Raw genomic sequence first — 19053 nt, 5'->3', positions numbered from 1 at the left:
CACTGGGATGAGACAGTCAACCTCTATCTATGTTGTTTAATTTTCACAGGGAAGCGGAAATATTGTGAAACATTTGGTCTCGCTTTCATGTCTGCCCTTTGGTGTCATTCCGTGGCAGGTGCTAAGCATTTGGTGCGTGCTGGAAACTGCTGGTGTCAGGAATTGAGTGAAGAGGTGTGGCCTGCACCCTCAAGTGCGACAGCCTAGCTGGGGAGATGAGAACAACACAGAGAGAATCTCTAGATTACAAGAGCGAATAAAGAGCTAGGGACAAACAGAGGGGGAGTCAGGTGCACATCACAGGAACAGGGACATATGGACAGAAAAGGAGCAATGGGCATTCCAGGTCAGGAAAGCCATGGTGGTCACAGAGCCATGAATGTGCCAGCTGTGTCCAGGTGTGGCTGCAGCAGTTTACAAGGCACCTTGGTTCAACTCAGAGGAAGAGATGTCCCCTCCGGATAGATGTAACCACGTGGGAAGACTGCCTGCTGAGTGCAGTGAACCTCTAACCCAGAGCCCCGTCTTCAGGATGCTCTAGATACAGTGATGGCGAACCTTTTGAGCTCGGCGTGTCAGCATTTTGAAAAACCCTAACTTAACTCTGGTGCCGTGTCACATATAGAAATTTTTTGATATTTGCAACCATAGTAAAGCAAAGACATATTTTTGATATTTATTTTATATATTTAAATGCCATTTAACAGAGAAAAATCAACCAAAAAAATGAGTTCGCGTGTCACCTCTGACACGCGTGTCATAGGTTCACCATCACTGCTCTAGAACAACAGAGCATTATGTACAGTAACTCCTCACTGAACACTGTCCCCAACTTCTTAGAACTGGGTTGAAACAACATATAAAGAACCCTTTTCACTAGAGGCTCATTGATATAAACAAGAGTTACATTCCTACAGCATCTCATCAACATTATAACGACACGACCTTGAACAAAATGGCATTATTCAGGGACCTGCTTTATGAGGAGTGATAAAACATGGGGTGGTCTGCGAAGGTTGCAGAGTCTTTCACTCGAAGCTGAGGAGTCTGAACCAGAAGGCAGGCAATGGGAAACCACTGAACTTCATCATTCAGAATGACCCCTTCAGAGGCACGTTTGTGGAAGGTAATTCTCTTGGCTACATGGGGAAGAGATTAGAACTGGAGGAAAATGAAGTGAGCAAGGCCAGTTAGTGACATAGCTACTATCCAGTTATGGGATGACCAAAGCCTAGATCAAGGCAGTAGATCCAGTGGTCCCCACTGAGTAGACAGGAAGGGGTAAGTAAAGGAACAGAGGTTGCAATGGGGACAAAGTATAGATTTAGTGGGAAATGGAAGCTTGGTGGCTGTCATCAGAGTTCAAGATTCTGAAGGTGCTTTCATCCATTTGCTGAGTTCAAGATGGGGACCACTGAGGCTTGAATTTATGATTGGTCGCTTGTCTGCATGACAGCAAGGGGGCACTGTAGTAAGATGATTACAGTTATGAACCAAAGTCTTCAGTGGATATTGGATAGTGACAGGAATATTGGACAATGAGGATCAAGGAATGATAAGCACAATGGACAGGAAGAATTGTGGGAAATCCAGGCTTTGGGGAGACTTGGTATAAATCCCGTATGCCACACTGTGAGGGACAACAGACACAAATTTGATATTTCTGGGTGTCACCTCTCTAACCTGTAAAATGGGATTAATGATGTCTTTCTCAAAGGGTGACAGAAAGTAGCAGGAGGCCAACTATGGCCGCTGGGCCAGACCCAGGGGCTGTCAGTCATACTGGAATCCAGCCACGCCCACTGGTTTATGTGCTGTCTATGGCTGTGTTCACCCGACAACAGCAGAGCTGAGTAGTTGTGACAGCGGCCTTATGGCTCACAGAGCTGAAAATATTCACTATTTGGTTTATAGAAAACATTTGCCGACCTCTCTTATAAAGGGTCAATATGAAAATCCCAAATTCAACGGATGTCACACGGCAGACGCTCAATATTAATCCTTTCCCGCCTGCTCTTTGAGGAAGGTCATACCACTTATAGAAAGGACAAGAAAATGTGCCCCTTACTTCATGACTCAGAACTGCAGGGAACAACGTTCATTTTTCCCCAGGTTGTGAAGGATGCAGTCTCACTTGAAAAGAATTGATCTCCGAATTAGAAGGCAGAGTAAGACACTCTGATGATCCTAGGAAGTTACATCTGCACCTCACAGAGGACTCTGAAAAACAGAAGCTAACTGAGCCTTGTGAAAAGTATCTGCTACTGGATTAGGTATCAATTAACCACAGTCTCCTCCCCCAGAGTCAAATTTCTGCTAAAAACAGAAGGCTCTGGGGGTAGTGACAACTATTATGAGAGATTGGAAAGCAAAACCAGTTTAATCGGCACAGCCAGAGCTCATGGATTAGGGGAGAACTTGGGATGAGTGAAGGACCAGATGTTTTCAAATGGAAAGGAAAAGTACTATTTGGAAACTGGTTTGAGAGTCTAGAATAAAACAGTCTACCCACTCATAGATTCTAATGCTTTGGGATAAAGAAAAAAATGGCTGTTTATAAATTAAAGATAAAATAAAATTCGGATCTTTTAGGTTTATTTACCTTCTCTAGTTTGCACTCTTCATTACATTCAATTTCACGAAATTTTATTAAATAGATATCGTCTCATGGAAAGATTTATAACCAGGATAAACACAAATGTGAAATCCAGTTGGGTCCAAAGAAATTCAATGGGCAATCAATAGTTGCTCATGTACAGCATGGTGATGGGAGTAATACTGTAATGCATATTTAAAAGTTGCTAAGAGAATAGATCCTAAAAGTTCTCCAAATAAGAAAAAAATGTTCTGTAACTATGTATGGTAATGCATACTAACTACACTTATTGAAGTGATCATTTTGCAATGTATACAGATATTGAATCATGATGCTTTACACTTGAAACGAATGTAAGGTTGTATGTAAGTTATACCTCAATAAAAATATCGTTGTTCAATGAAGTGTAACCAAAACACCCCTTCCCCCCCGCCTCCCCCCCCCCCCCCCCCGATGAGGATGGGACAGGAGCACTGCATGTGAAGCAGGCAGTAGGACAGGGTTTCTTCTGCCTCCACTGGAAGGGCTGATCCAGGTGAAGGAGCTGACAGCAGGTGTGGAGAGAAGAACAGGAGAAAGTGAGCCTCCTCAGACAGAGAGGAAAGCAGAAAAGAGCTTGAAGAAGTGATAAAAGCATTTCTTCATTTGGGCTGAGCTACGATGAGAAAGGCATTTTCAAAGTACCCACTGGTGTCCATATGGTGCCTTGAAGAGCCATTTCTGTACTAAAACTATCCCATGAGGCTGCCCCATCACAGCCAGGACAGAACGTCTAACCTCCAGACTCAATCTGAGGTGTACGCCGGAGAGACCAGTTCATCAACGCCACGGCATATGCCGGATAACTTCACTAAGGTAAACACAGGCCCAAAGCAATTCCTTCTACTGTAATATAACATTTCTTTCCTTAAGCACATATATTGCTCAAATATAACTAACAGAATGGTTTGCTACCCTTTAAGCCACCTCATGCATAATCTATATGCAAAACTTTGAAACAAGTGTGTGTGATCAGCACCTTGTAAACACTCCATGCAATGGAAAATGTTTCTAATAGCTCATGAGCTAGAGGTGAGTTTGAAAAGTTAAGACCCGTGCTTACCACAGATTTGTGCTTCAGATTGTAGCACTGTGCACAATGCAATCACGCTACTTATATAATGCAATTAATTTTCACACCTGCAGAATTCATTTAAGAAATATAAAATGTGCTAGTTTTTATTTACACAGACAATATGTAATAGCGAATTCATGTTGTACTAGATTCTAGCCTACTATTTCATACCTTCTTTCATTCATCATAGTTCATTTCACCTGTGGTACAGCAAATTAACACCTTTTAAAAAACAGCATTGCCTAGCAATGTTTTTCTGCCTCTAGACGAAAAAATGCATTGAAACGGAACAAGCTGCTCACCTTAAGGATATTACCCAGGGACCCTTTCTAGTCTCCCAAAATGGAAATTTATATCCATGAAATAGCCCTGAATTATCACAGCACAAATCTGCTGTTATACTTCATAGAGAGTGGCACTGAGTTATTTTTCAATTCACCCAAATTCTGGTTGAAACTACATGCTCAGACACCAATGTTCAAGTTAGGTAGCTCCACACAAACTGTTGCGAGAGATGATGTAAGTCTGAGAATTAAACTAAAAATTGGAATGTTTTATTTAAAAAATCACGGTGGGGGTGAGTGGGTGGGTGGAGAGAGATTAACCAAAGAACTTACATGCATATATGCACAACCCACGGACACAGACAACAGTGCGGTGGAGGCCTGGGGTGGGGTCAATGGGGGAGGAAGGGGGACATTTGTAATACTTTCAACAATAAAGATAAATTTTAAAAATCTAATTTGAGGCACACCTTTGGTTGAGGATATAATTTAGATGACACCGGTTAGACACAGCACTTCAGTAGTCAAAGCTGCACTGTATTAGCTATATTAGTGATTGGAAGGCTGGGAGCTCTTTGAGTCATGTGCAAGCATCCTGACGTTGGTTTTGGAGCAACCCCATTCGGAGCTGTGAGGGTTACTCGGCTGTCCTTGGCATTGCTGTGGTGTAGGCTAGAGAAGCTATTTAAAGTGGCATTCAACACTTGTGGTTGTGTCAGGAGTGACTCAACGAGACATAAGTAAAAGCATGAAATCCAGGGTGGCAATGACCTCTTAGCATTGAAACAAAACCCTGGGAGACGAATGAAAATGCTTCTTCCTGCTATTTTTGTAGCAGTGGAGCATTTTCCAGGGACTTCATGCCTGATCAAGTTATCACAAGTTTATATTCTGAATGAGCTGTCTTACTTGGATGACAAAATTGCATTGAGCCTAAGTTACCAAATACAGGTTGAAGTATATTGCTTTGTTGTGCTGGTTGGTTATTATAATATAGCATGCTCTAAATGGAGCAGTGTGTATGAGTAACATGCATCTCACACAGTGTGTATGAGTAACATGTATCTCTCTCTCTCTCTCTCACCCATACACACACACACACACACACACACACACAGGAACAGAGTTAGTTCAAGTACCACTCAGTGAGGGCTGCTGCTACCTGGTTCGCCCCCTCGTCAGACATGGAAACTTGACTACAAATACTATTAGTTCAGTGGTTCTCAACCTAGGCTGCACATTAGAATCACCTGGGAATCTTTTTAAAATCCTGATTTCTGGGTCTCATCCTCCGGAAATTCTATTTCTTTCTTATGGGGTGGGGCCACAACATTAGTAACAAAGAAATAGAATTTCTGGAGGATGAGGCCCAGAAATCAGGATTTTTATAAAGATTCCCAGGTGATTCTAATGTGCAGCCAAGGCTGAGAACCACTGCTTTAGTGCACCCTGGAAAAGTTTTAGAGGGATGATAGCAAACATCTTCCTCTTCTACTTTTCCATTACCTGTCTCTGTGCTGGCCACTACATTTCTCTCTTCCAACTGGTCCATGTCCAGCTTCTTTATTCTACATCAGTTATCTCTGTGTATCAAGGCTGACCTACCAATTAATTGCAAAGAAGTCTTGGTCCCTCAAATCCTTCAAAGTTCTGGCTGTAAACTATGAAGTCATCTTCTACGATGTTCCAGGAGATATGGGGAAGGAGGAAGCTGGGTGAAGGGCTGAATGTTGCTGAGAGGCACAGGAAGTACAGCTTGCCTCCAATGTCCGCATGGGGAACAGCTGGCTGTCACAGCCTGGGGACTCTATCCTTCTCTGTCCCTCTGCAGAGAAGGATTAGGATGAATGACCACCAGGCTGTTGGTGGGCAAGAATGATTTCCAGGCTGACTGCTACCTTAGAAAGCATCTCTCACTCAGTCTGGCTGATGGGGCTCAGTGGTTGAGCGTCAACCCATGACCCAGGAGGTCACGGTTCGATTCCTGGTCAGGGCACATGCCAGGGTTTCAGGCTCTATCCCCTGGAGGGGGTGTGCAGGAGGCACCAGATCGATGATTCACTCTCATCATTTATATTTCTCTCTCCCATCCTCTCTCTTCCTCTCTGAAATCAATAAAAAGTAAAGTAATATCATTAAAAGATTCTCTTCCTATTAGCATTTCTAAATAGGATATTTTTAATGACGGATATATCTTGAGAGCTTCACCAATCTCTACCGTACCATAAATCTCCCCTATAAAGAACAGGAACATTTAATGAAAGTTGGTATATGTGTCAATAAGGAGAAAAAACAAATTGGTTTAGGCTAACACCAGTGGGTGGCCAGCTAGGCTCACTCACTATCAAAGTCACTAACTCCTACAGACCAACCTGACATTAGCAGAATTCAGATTTATGCCTCAGCACATTACAGATTCTTGACTGTCAGGGAACTCCAGGGTTATTCTCAAATTCAGTGAAATCTCCAATGCTAAATCAATGCCAAAACAACAAAAATCTGTTGTAATCCAAGGTGACTTTGTGAATTATTTATTAGCAGCTGGAGAAGTGTGTTTTTTTCTATATAATCGTGTTTTGATTAAAAATTATTCCAGCAATTCTTTTAGAATCAACCTTCTAAATTATTTTGGAAATGTCCTTCTTCATCAGAATGGTCATTTCACAAGGATTTACAAACTGAGTCTCCATGTTCAAAATTTCTCTTACCTCGGGTCAGTTAACAGTTTTCACTAAGGCCAGAGAGGCAAATTTTTCTAATACGAACACATCTTTTGTTTATGAATTTTAACTCAATTTTAAATTGTAAGATTATTGTTTTTAATTAAAATTATTCAAAACATGTTTTTAGAAAATGAAGCATTCCCTCGTATTACTATGACAATTTAAGATATATTTCTTCTAGTTCTTGTTTTTGCTTTGAATTCTTTTACTGTCATTTTATTTGAATTATTAATGTAAATATTTTTAGTGAATTGCCTCTTTTGGAACAAAGTGGAAGTGTAGAGAAGTAAAAAATAAATGGAATAACCCAATATTATAATATTTAACATTCATTAAATATTCAATATTTTATGTCATTTTTAATATTCAATAAAACTGGCTAATTTGACATTCCATGACAAACAATTTTGTATTGATAGGTTATCTGGGAAGAGATTATTTCATTCAATTCTACATGACAAGTTTTTTCTGCAAAATATAAAAGCACTAGTAAAAAGAAAAAGATCAGTGACAGTCAAAATTGCATCTTCTCAAGTTCAGTTCCAATACACTAACTGCTATATTACCTGAACCACATCACAATGCTGGAAGTTATAAGGGTGTCCTGATGCTCTCAAACATGTTGGGGACAAGTTAAGTAGTAACAATGTACATAAATCTGGATAAGGCAATGAGGAGCCATCTCCCTGAATAATCAAAGCAGTTGCATGACTGTACTTTCATGCAATTATTAAGTGAAAATTTCAGGACAAAATTCCTCCACTCGCCCTAACAGGTTTGGCTCAGTGGATAGAGTGTCGGTCTGCAGACTGAAGGGTCCTGGGTTCAAGTCCGGTCAAGGGCATGTACCTTGGTTGCAGGCACATCCCCAGTAGGGGGTGTGCGGAGGAAGCTGATTAATGTTTCTCTCTCATCGATGTTTTTAAGTCTCTATCCCTCTCCCTTCCTCTCTGTAAAAAAATCAATAAAAAATATATTTAAAAAAATTCCTCCATTCAACAACATAAATGTTTAATGGTCAATAATATTTGGAAGCTACTGAGATTAAAGCACACACACACCATGGGAATTTTCTTACAAACTGTTAGCATTTGGAAAGTATTTGTTTTCTTTAAAAAAAAGGGGGGGGGAGTTAATGATAAGAACACTTAATCTAAAACATTATTCAAACCCTTGTAGAGTCTTCCAAAGTAGAGTGTTAAATATTGTGACCATTCCTTCATAATACTGATGCCTACCTAAAATACATCATTCACTTTATCAAGTGTCTCACTCGAAATAAAGAAAACAAATCTGTTAATAACCCAAGCAGTGTACATGGATTTTCAAGAACAGAAAATGTCAATACTGCCAATGTACTCTGTTTTGTGATAACATTAGGGAATGTAGGTTTTTTATTACTTTGAAAATGATAATAACTTATTGAGATGAAAAATCCAACATGAAGGGAATGTGAATGTCTTCTTTTAATATTAATGGACACCAATGATTTTTTCAACACAGATGGAAAAATGGCTTGAAAATTAAGACCGTCCCCCTTCAAATGTAACCAACAAGCAAAGAGGAAATGAAAAGTACATGGTTCTTGGACAGTTTCTTTTTTCTTCTCCTCTTTTCAAAAAAAATTCACATGCAAGGTGATCATATAGTTTATTGTTCAAAGTGGGACTCTTTCCAAGAGTGTAAGGAGACACTGTGAATAATTAGTCTAGGACAAAAGGCATTGACCAGTAAAGCCAGACCTATGGCATCACACTTAAGAGGATGTGCAAGGTGAGCTTTGCAAGACTCTTTCCTTGCCCTTCCCTCTCTGATCAAAGGAGGCCAAGTGGACAGATTGGTGCAGTTTCAGGCAGCTTTTTGGGGGAAATCAGAGAAGCACGGATCTAGAAATAGGATCACAGGAGCTAAAGAATAAAATGTTTGAGATATTTTAATCAAATCCCAATGTTTTCTATCTTATTTGTTTTATTTTTTATACCTAATTTATTTCAGGCTTTTAAACAGTCTATCTGCATAGATCATAAATTTTAGAAAGGAGAAAAGAACATATGTCCAAGCTGAATCTTCACAGACTGGCCCTTTAAGCTATGCCCTGTGAGCACCTGTGGACTATTTCGCCATGTTTCATGTTATGGGAAGAGCACAAACCACCTAACTGTACAGCTGGGATGCAGACAGGAGGGGGCAGGGAGGGAAAAGTGAGCAGCACAGGAGCAGCATGACGGGCACACTAACAAGGCCACCGCAAGCCTGGACAAGAACCTGAGAGCCACTCAGCACGAGGTGCCTCCATGTGGGGAGATGTCGGTGAGCGCTCACACTGCATCCGCTCACTTTCTGGAGCCCATTCCCGGTTCTAACGGCTACTGTTACTGTTTATCACCAAGAAAGTCTTCCGAAAGCTAAACTGGGCAGTGTTGTTGGCTTGACCTTGGGGTGTGTACATATGTACAACATGTGACAAATTCTGTTCTTGGACTAAAAGGAAATCACTTACGGCTCTGTTCCAGTACCTTTCTTTTTTTCATTCAAAGCATTAGAAGAACTACCCACACACTATAAATAGAATGCTATGCATTCTTTTCCCCTTGGTGAGTACACAAAAGTCCTTGTTTTATTTGGATTCACTTTCATTTTACTATTTTTGTGACCTGAAAGGCACACCCTCTAATTTAGTTAGAAGAGGAAGTGTGGTCCTCAAGGACTTACAACCAGCAGGGCACCAAAGAGGGCACCTCCCCTGGGAGATTCACACCCACACGGCTCTCTGGCTCTCCAGGAAGCGGGAGTTCCAGGGGCAGAGTCCTAGCCCTGCCACCACTGGCTTCCCTCTTGGTCTGAAGGTGACTAAGGTCTCCGACCCTCCCATGCTTGCTTCAGGTGCTACGCTGGGCCACGTCAATGACTGTGGCCATGAGGGTGTGTATGGAGGCAATGAGCCAGAGGCAGGAAACACGGTCATCTCTCCCTGCTCCCCCCACTCCATGCAGTTTCCATAGAATGCTGCTGCCAAGGAAGTAAATTGATTCTTGTGGGGTGAAGAGATCTTAGACATTCCAATAGTTTGTAGCCCTCCAAACTTCACCCTACCTGGCAAATATTATTCCTTAGTGTTTAGTCTTTCCCTTTAGGGAGAATTTAATTTAAATTTTCTTCTCAGGGGGCTATTAATGAAAAAAGATTGAGAAATAATTCTCTACCAATCATTTTCCCTCTCCTGAGCTAGGGAAGGGACAGGGAGGGATGGAGGGACAAAGAATGGGGGGAAATGTAAGAAGATGAGGGAAGAGTCCTCAGGTAATAGTGGCAGCTGTGGATGAAGAGGGAAGCTGGGGAGAGGGAAGCAGATAATAAAGTGCCCCCACTCAGCCCTGGACCCTGGGCTCCAGGGATGCTGGTGGCTCTCACTGTACTGGTTCGGATGAACACGATGCCTTGGGAAGATTTTGCCTCATGTGGTGCTTATCCCATAAGAGCTGCTGACAGTTGAGCTTCTTGGCCTGACGCTTGCAATGGGCCTCTTGGCTGGCATTGTCGCAAACACCATGTCCACCTACGTGTCTGGGTTCCTCACTGGATTGGCTTGAAGAACTGTTGGTTGACTTCCCTTGTTCTTGAGCTTCATCAGAGATGCAGAGTGAGGGTGCCCATGACACTGAGGAGTCTAGCTCCTTTCAGCTAGCAGGCGGGCTGTGCCCTTCCCGGTGACTCTCTCCTCACAGAGGCTGATAATATTGCATTTCAATGCCTGACATGCTTTCCAACACCTGGAGGCCTGATGTCGCTGTGGCAATATTTACAGACAAACAGTTTCTGTGGTTCCTTTGGGAAGAGGCCAACAAAAAGGGGAAGATGTGTCCGATCCAGAGGCTGACTAAATCGCCCCAGGCTGGAAGGACATACAGGGGCAAGTCAAATTCCAGCTCACTGCCCAGGAAACTGGCCGCCGGGTAAGCCCATCTCCTGCCCTTGCATGTTCCCAGGAAAGGCATCCCAGAGCCAGCAATGGCACGTCATGGCAACCCTGTGATCTGTGCCAACCCAGTGTAAACTCTGTGTATTACCTCTCCATGAGGATGTACATACAGTACACACACACACACATACACACACAGTCCCAAGGACTGAAGATCCAAGTCTATCTATCACACAGAGATGAACTCCTGTCACACTGCCAGACCATCCCAAACCATAGAAAATTATATACTAACAATTTCTATTAGCCCTGTCATTAATTTGTAAAAAATACAATTACATTCCATGGTATTTTGTGTATATGTAAAAATGTTATTTTGGTTAATGCAGTCATTTCAAATACACTGACCTTTAAACTCTGTTTCAGCATTTTTTTTTTAGTTACTAATATGCCACAAAGTTCAATCCATAGAGTGACATCAAGAAGCACGTTCTGTAAGAGCCAAATTGTTCTTGTCAAAGATCACAGCCAAAGCCAGAGGATGACAGATCAATGGGCCCCGCAGTAACTTTGGGTATCAGAGTGGACGCACACTGCGTGGCTGAAGAATTACTGCTTAATTGATTACTGAGTATTCATTCCATGTTAATGAATAGCTATTTTATCCTATTGTGGAATATTTGATAGAAAACATGACGTTTTTCCTTCTACCCTAGGGAACTGACAAGTACTCTCATAACTTTTATTCTTTATTACAGAGATATTATAGATAAATTATAAAATATAGACAAACCAAAAGAAAAATAAACAAATCTTTTCAAGGATATGAAATCCTTGTTTAAGCTAAAAGGATGTATTTTTAAATTCTGGAGAGAAGGGAGCGTCTTTCTGCCTGTGTATTTTAATGTCTGCAGTGCACAGAGAACATTCCATATATTTTCAACTGAATTACCAAACTGGATGAACAATAACTGAAAAGGCAAAGCAAACAATATTCTCCTCCAATCTTACCTCCTAAGCAAGTTAGGAAAATACAGAGATTACAAATATCCCAACACATGAGCTTCATAAGCATAAGATCCTGATGTGGCCATATTATTAATAGCAAGGGCTAGAGTATCATCCCACTGCAGCTTTAACAAAATAATTATTTCAACTGTTCCTAAGTTGTAAAAATACTATTCGTACAAACCTTGCATTAGCACCCCCACCACCAAGGATTATTCTGGAGAAATACCAAATTATGGACTTGAGAAGAGTTCAGGAAAAGGTAGTGGTTCAGAGAAGGCACCATACAGAGCTGTTTTCCAAAGGTTCCAAGCCTCAGACAATGAACAATGCCTTCACTAAGCGCCACATAATCAAATGTAAAGAATTTCCACAATATTTCACCATTCAAACGGAGAGGAAAATGCAGACACTCAAACAAACAAACACAGACCCTTTATGAAAACTTAGTAAAGACTCTACTTAGGTTAGCAAAGATTTGCTTAGCTCAATTAATAATTTGGAAACAACTTTATTATTTATAACTGCATAAAAATTTCCAACCCAGTGGCCTTAGCTGCTGTGTGTAGTTTGAGAATAAGCGTCTTCTCTGTGCATACATAATTTGAAGGAAGTTTAAGCAATCTAGCTGATACACAGGGGAATATAATAATATATTGTAATAACCCATTAGCAACATTACCTTCTTAGATATTAAGAGAAGGCTACTGCTTCTATAATTTGGAGATTTAATGAACTGCCCCATCTGGGAAAGAAAGTTATTGACCCTATTCCATCTTTACTAGAAATTCTTCAGAAAAAAATATGTGTATATTTAAAACATTTTTCTATATCAGTACTTAATTTTAGATATGTGTTAATAATGCTGTTATAAGCAAATAAACTGCATTAAACTTTCAAGTTTTCTTTGATTTAACTGCATATTTTCACATAATTGGCTAACTCCCTCTGGAACAGTTGGTGGAATGATGATTTATCCCTCAATTGCCTAAAGACTTGCAAGAATTAATTTAACACCCAAAATACTCCCTTAAATCCAGAGCTTATCTCATTCATCTTCAAAATTCACTCCATATTTTTAGGAGTAACTCAAATACATAACTAAACATTTTAAATTGGAAAGAGCAGTAACCTTTAAACCAAACCCCACAGATATAATACATCTATTTCTTTCTACTAGGGAAACAAATGATTCATAACAAACAAACCTTCCATTTGCCTCAAAATACACATTTCCTCATTAGGTATGACAGAAATACAGTTTATTTCATTTAGTAAAGTAAAATGCCTTTAGAAGTCAACAAGACGCAAAACCAGACATGTCAAATGAGAAATTTTATGGCCATCTATTTCCATTATTTATATGTCGCAGGCTATCATGTGAAATCCTAATTTCAGTCAAAAGGCGCATACAGAATATTATAGTTTTTATTCTTTACTGCTTATAAGAAAGGATAATTGAAGAATCTGTAAGTAATTTAAATAATTCATATGAGGACACACTTTTTTCTTTATTCCACATTCCATTTTCATACAAAATATCAATACTATATTTCTGTAGCTGAAGATGAGTCTTTCGACTGTTTACTCATAATTTATATTGCAATATAAAACTAAGTATATGGGATAAAAATCAGTGTAAACCTCCAAATAAAATTAGATAAACAGAAGCACGCAGTTGAATTAAATTCTGACGTTACTGGCAAAAACCAACAACACATCTACTCTGAGATTTGGATGTATGCAGGCACAGTGGAAACATATGGATTTACCTGCATTTTTGGCAAACACTTTATGAGCTCTGAGATACCTCAGTTGTGGAAAGAATTCTACCCCAACAGTCAGAAACATCATTGTCAGAGTGGACTCACAAGGAGAGGTCAGTGGGTACATCTGGACAATGACTAGTGCCTTACACGGCTTAATAAGACAGACCTTAGACCTTAGCCCATGTGAGGGGCCGCCAGCCCTCTGAGCTACACGTCCTCTCCTTCCCTGCCTTCTAGAGAACCAGGCCAGGAGGCACCTCCTCCATGCTCAAAGACAACACCCTGCCTTTCCTCAGGATGGAGCCCAGGCCCCAGCTTCTGCAAGACTCCCTGCCTGATGGATCTGAGCTAGTGACTTCTCCAAGACATCAACACACAGCGCAGGGCAACCAGACTCCTCCATTCTCTGTGGCCCAGACTGTTCCGACATCGTAACATCTATGAAAGAGGAACGCCATCTGATGGCATTACACAGGCAGAATCACGCTACGTGACTAAATACGATTTTGGAAAGAATTCCTCTCCATCTCTGTAGTCATGTTTCGTACAGCCTTACCAAGACATCGTCACGGAAGAAAAGCACACCCCCTGGAATGTAGGCAGCACCTTCCCGGGCCGCACACCGCGAAGCAACGCTTTTCTTACCTTTGCAGCCACCGAGGAGTTGGGCTTCTCCAGCAAGTCCCACAGCTTCTTCCTTTTCTCGGGGCAGCAGGTGTTATCGAATTCTTCTCCCTCCCGCTCTCGCATGGTCTCTGCCTCACGCCTCAGTTCTTCATTCATTTGCTCTTTCTTTTGGTGATACCTGGCTTGGCAACAGGACTCCAGGTAGATCTCATCAATGCCCCAGTAATCTAGCTCCTGGCCGAAGGAGAGAGCACACATTTCTTCCATCATATGGAGTTTCCCTGTCCGGTAGAAATTCAAAATGGAAGTGAAGGCGCCTGGATGCCGATCGAAGAAGTACTCATTTTCGTTCAGGCTGTAGTCGTCGCACACCTCCAGGAGGCTCTCGTGCGTGTTGCAGTCTCGCAGCTTCCCCAGGCGTGTCCTGGGCAGCCGGTCCAACGTTCTCCACAGGACCTCGTGGTTCAGGCCCCCCACATTGATTCTGACTCTCCGGGAACACGTTTTGCTCCGGACAATGTCCACAGGCTCTGGTGGAAGAGAGAGTGTTGACCTTGAAGTCTTCCTGTTTAACCCCGGGGGAGCCTTTTCTGCCATTGTGAACTGAACAGAGCCGTGGAGGCAGAGTCTTCAACACAATGAGCCGTGGACGGTCAGCTAAAGTGACATCCCTCTGAGGCAGGCATGTCCACGGCCACACTGGAAAAAAACCAACAGCCATCTGGTTACTTGCACTTTTCCTAAAGCACGTTCCCTTCTATGGGATCACTCTGTTATTATGCACAACAAGGAGGTATCTTATTAATATTATGTATTTATGGAGATGTGAATCTTTGCTTTAAGATACAAGTCAGGAGAAGACAACAAATGTACTACACAGAAGAGGCTGTATATTCAAATTAACACACCTATAGGTGGGCAGCTCCCAGATTGGCCACCAAAGACCCCTTTCTCAAGCTCCAGACTAAAATATCCATGTGCGGATCACCTCTTCCTAGATAAACCTTAAACTAAACCAACCACACCTCCAACTGGCCACACCAGTTCCCGTTCCTGCTCCACCTAGATTTAGGGCCCTCCGCACCCCCATGCCCAACCGCCCAAAATAGAACTCTGAAAAATCCTGATCAATCCATCCATCCACATCCAAATAAGTACTTGGTCTTACTTAACCAACTGTACCTCCTAAATATGCGTAAGCCCTCGCCACCATTGTCCGGTTCCCATTACCCTTTGAACCATGATGCTGGTTCAAACCCTCAGCATCTCTTGCCGGCATTTTTACATCAGCCTCGTAACTGGATCCCAAACTCTGGCTTTGTCTACCTAAAGCCCACTGTCCACACAGTCACCAGAAAGACCCATTAAGATACAAGCTTGGCCTTGCCATGCTTTCAATCCTACAAAGGCTCACTGTTAATAGCAGTGCAGAGTCCAGTTAGCCCTTAGTCCAGTTAAACCTGGCCTACCTCTCCAGCCTCACCTCTCATCTGTCCCTCATCACTACATTCCAGCCACCCCAGTGTGTATTCTGTCTCAAGCTCTTGGTCTTCCTTCATGCTGTGTACTGGAAGAGCCTCCACTTTTCCCACTTCTTTTTGACTAACTGCTGCTTGCTCTTCCAGACTCAGCTCAGACATCACCTCCTCCAGAAACCCTCCATGATATCCCTCCTCTAGGAATTCTCTGTGAATGTCTCTTCTATTTCATCGTACCACTGCAATAACGCCTTTCCCACAGGATGTTGGGTGCTCTTGAAGACAAAGATTATCTTCTCTGTTATTATATCCTAATCACTGAGCACAGTACCTATATATTGTGAGGTTTTTATAAATGATAAATAATGAATCAACTCTTTGTTTTCAAGAATATGGCTGACAAAAGATCTAGTAGGGCTAATGTATATGGCCAGAAAACACCTAAATGGAATTATTAGGATCAGTTGCCTAAAAAGCAAAGTATCTATGTTTAGGTTTGTGTGGATATAGGATATCAGTGTATATGTGCATATGTATGTGTGTATATTCTTTTTCTCCACATCCCTTTTCTCCTTGTACCAATCTTTAAGGCATCGCTGCTCTAACATTCCTTCTTGCTGACCTAGTATTCTTTACTCTGATCTACAGAAGCAAGCCATCTTCTTATGTGATCTCCCCCTATAATGTTTTTGCTGAGATTCACAGAACTTCAAGGAATTCATCCAAAACACCAAATAAATGGTTTATGCCAGTGATCGTTAACCATGTGCTGCAAGAATTTTTTAAACATGCAATACCTGACTATTTAATCAGGAACACACACCTCTTTTTCCTTAGATTGTTAAATTTAAAAAAAATGACAACAGCCAATACGACAATAGTCATCCGGTGTGAATGAATCAAAATTACACCTTTTTTTTCTGTCATAGCAGCAGAAACTACAATATCTTTTTTGGTGTGCAGTGGGATTTTAGTAATTCATTTATGTGCCATGAGATGAAAAAGGTTGAAAATCACTGGCTTATACCAAAGGGAACAGCTTTAGATTTAAGAGGTCCTTATCATTAAAACTCTCTTTTAAGATACACACCAATTTCTGCATGTCTCTGGTTTCTCCACTCCTATAAGTTAAAATTATTTCTCCATTTGGAAACCAAATATCCTCTCAAATGAAAATAAGTCAAATTTATGAGAAAACTATAGATGGACTATATAAGAAGTATTTCAAATATAGCCAATAAGTACACTTGAATAGGGAGTTTTTCACAGAAATATTTTAAGCATATACATTCACACTTCATCGCAGACAGAAAAGTCTATTTTTACAAAATAAAGAAGAGTTACAATCATTGAGCAACTTAAATTCTCTGAGCCTCAATTTAGAAAATGAGGATAATAGTATCTACTTTACAGGCAATATTCTGACGATTAAATGAGAAAGCTTATGTGCTGTGTTCACCCCATGGAAGTATATCTGAGTAGAATGAGAAAATACTTTCTCTCCTCAGTTTGGTTTCCAATTACTGAAAGAAAACTAAGATGAAAAGGTATACCAGTGCCTAGTAAATAAATGGTAGCATTAAATTCTTTTCCTTATGCATATGATCTGTCTTCTCAAGTGCATTATGAGCCTCTAAGGCCAAGAATTGTTATTCCCACCTTTTCTCTACTGAGCATTGTACCTACACATAGCAGACACCTCATAGCATGTATCTCCGATGCCACTGATCCCTGTGCCCAAACCTTGTACTCAGGTGACAATGTACGATGTGTACATAAAAACAAAATTGAGCAGCAATGGTGAGGTCAGGCAAAAATAATGAAAATATTAGAGATGAGGAAATTCCAGGGATGAATCTGAAAATCTCTCCTCCATTACACAACTAGATTGTAAGTGCAGTAACATTTATGCCGATTATATGAACTGTCCATATGAATAATAAACAGGAAGGCGAATCCACTTTTGGCTACAAATAAACGTAAAATGAATGTACTCTCTCTGGAATATCACATCTCACACTGATGTGAAGAACATAAATGGTTTTTCAACTGATTATAATATCAGATGAGAGGCTTTCCAGAAAGAGCGAGAACAAATTCCAATGTGACATGAACATCTCATGTTTGTGGTCAAGGGCTTAGTGTGACTTTCTTTCTTGTAAATGTCATCACTAAAAGCATAAATGCTATGTCACGGTCACTGGTAGGTCACCCTTTGTCTTAAATAGTTTCAAAATTGACTTAGAGTGACTTTTCCTTTCTGTAGAGTATGTGTCTCAAATGAGGAGAGGTCATAAGAGTTAAATTTCAAAATATCTTCTTTACTGATCAAGAACTTGCTATTCTAAGAAATCCAGTGTTGATTACAAACCCCACAATAAAAGACAGACTGAAATGCAATGCCCTTTCTTCAAAGCAAGGGGAGAGAAACTCGGAGAGGGAGGATGTGGCCTGTCGATTTGATTTTCTGAAGATCTAAAGACGATGCGCTCCGGTTGTTTCTGTGGCTAACATTTTTTGATTCTCCCTTGGCAGAATGCTCTGCCTGATACCTGATAAGAAGTGAGGGCTCAAAGGCACAAGTTCCTGAGCAGGTGACGAGCTGTAAACAGCACACAGCACCAGCCCTGATCAGCAGTCTAAACTCACGGGGCCTTTCTGTCTCCCTGCCTGTCATTATCTTCCCTTCTCGCTCTTCCTCTGGGGTTTTTCTCTCCCAGCGTGCCCTATCTCTATCTCCCCACACACTGCTTATCTTTCTTCCGTGCCTCTCCTTCTCTTCCTAGCCAGTTCCCTAGATCTTTCTATCCTCAGAGCCTCTTAACCAACCACAAAACCAAACTTTGTATTTTCAAACTTGTTCATACCTCATAAAGTTCCCTAGATCCTTAGGATGAAAACCTCCTGAGCTGAAAATGCCATGTCTCTCTCCAGGAGAAGAGAGAAACATCTACACTGAGTTTTTTTTTTATAAGATAACAAAAGGGGGCGCTGCTCTGAGGCCCAGGACCCCGGGTCCAGGTGGGCTGACCTGCATCTCTGCCTCCTTTATGAACGGACTTCAGTGTCCTCACCCATTGAACAGTGGCATTCCCATGCCTACAATTCTTTGCTCTCCTATGACTCTGTGGCCTTTACCACCCTGTCCCTCCAATCACTATCCTCACTTAGGTAGACATGAGCACCATAATATCTCAGAGCCCACAAGAACATTCTGTTACGTTTAGTTTCTGAAGCAAAGGTGGTTTTCATAATTTATTTCAAGAACCCTTTGCTACTTATCAGGGCTTGAAACAGACTATCTTCCGAACATCATAAAGTTTCATTTATTTTACTTAGAGTTTAGTTGGTTTTCTAACTTTTCAGTTTTAGTCTATGTTCGTTGTTGGCATACTAATTCTACTTCTAACAATGAATCGGTTGGTTCCTGCTCAGTTAGGGACCATGTCTTGCCACTCCTAAGAGCTTATAAAATTTATGCTTTTAATTTTAGTAATTAAACTGGATATGATGCTATGTTTTCTTACATATAGTG

General features: G+C 41.1%; 1 protein-coding gene across 1 annotated transcript in view; it reads right to left on the bottom strand.

The window, feature by feature from the left end:
• The window catches only part of KCNB2 (potassium voltage-gated channel subfamily B member 2), a 344954-nt gene that overhangs the window by 303036 nt on the left and 22865 nt on the right, over nt 1-19053 (bottom strand). The window contains exon 2 of the mRNA XM_081111004.1: nt 14059-14739. Within this exon, the coding sequence (XP_080967130.1) occupies nt 14059-14637 (579 nt within the window). The 5' untranslated portion in view covers nt 14638-14739. The remainder of the gene's footprint in view (nt 1-14058; nt 14740-19053) is intronic.

The sequence above is a fragment of the Myotis nattereri genome, assembly GCF_964212035.1.
Source record: "Myotis nattereri genome assembly, chromosome: 17".
NCBI classification, from domain to species: Eukaryota; Metazoa; Chordata; class Mammalia; order Chiroptera; family Vespertilionidae; genus Myotis; species Myotis nattereri.
This window is presented reverse-complemented; position numbering and strand designations above follow the sequence as displayed.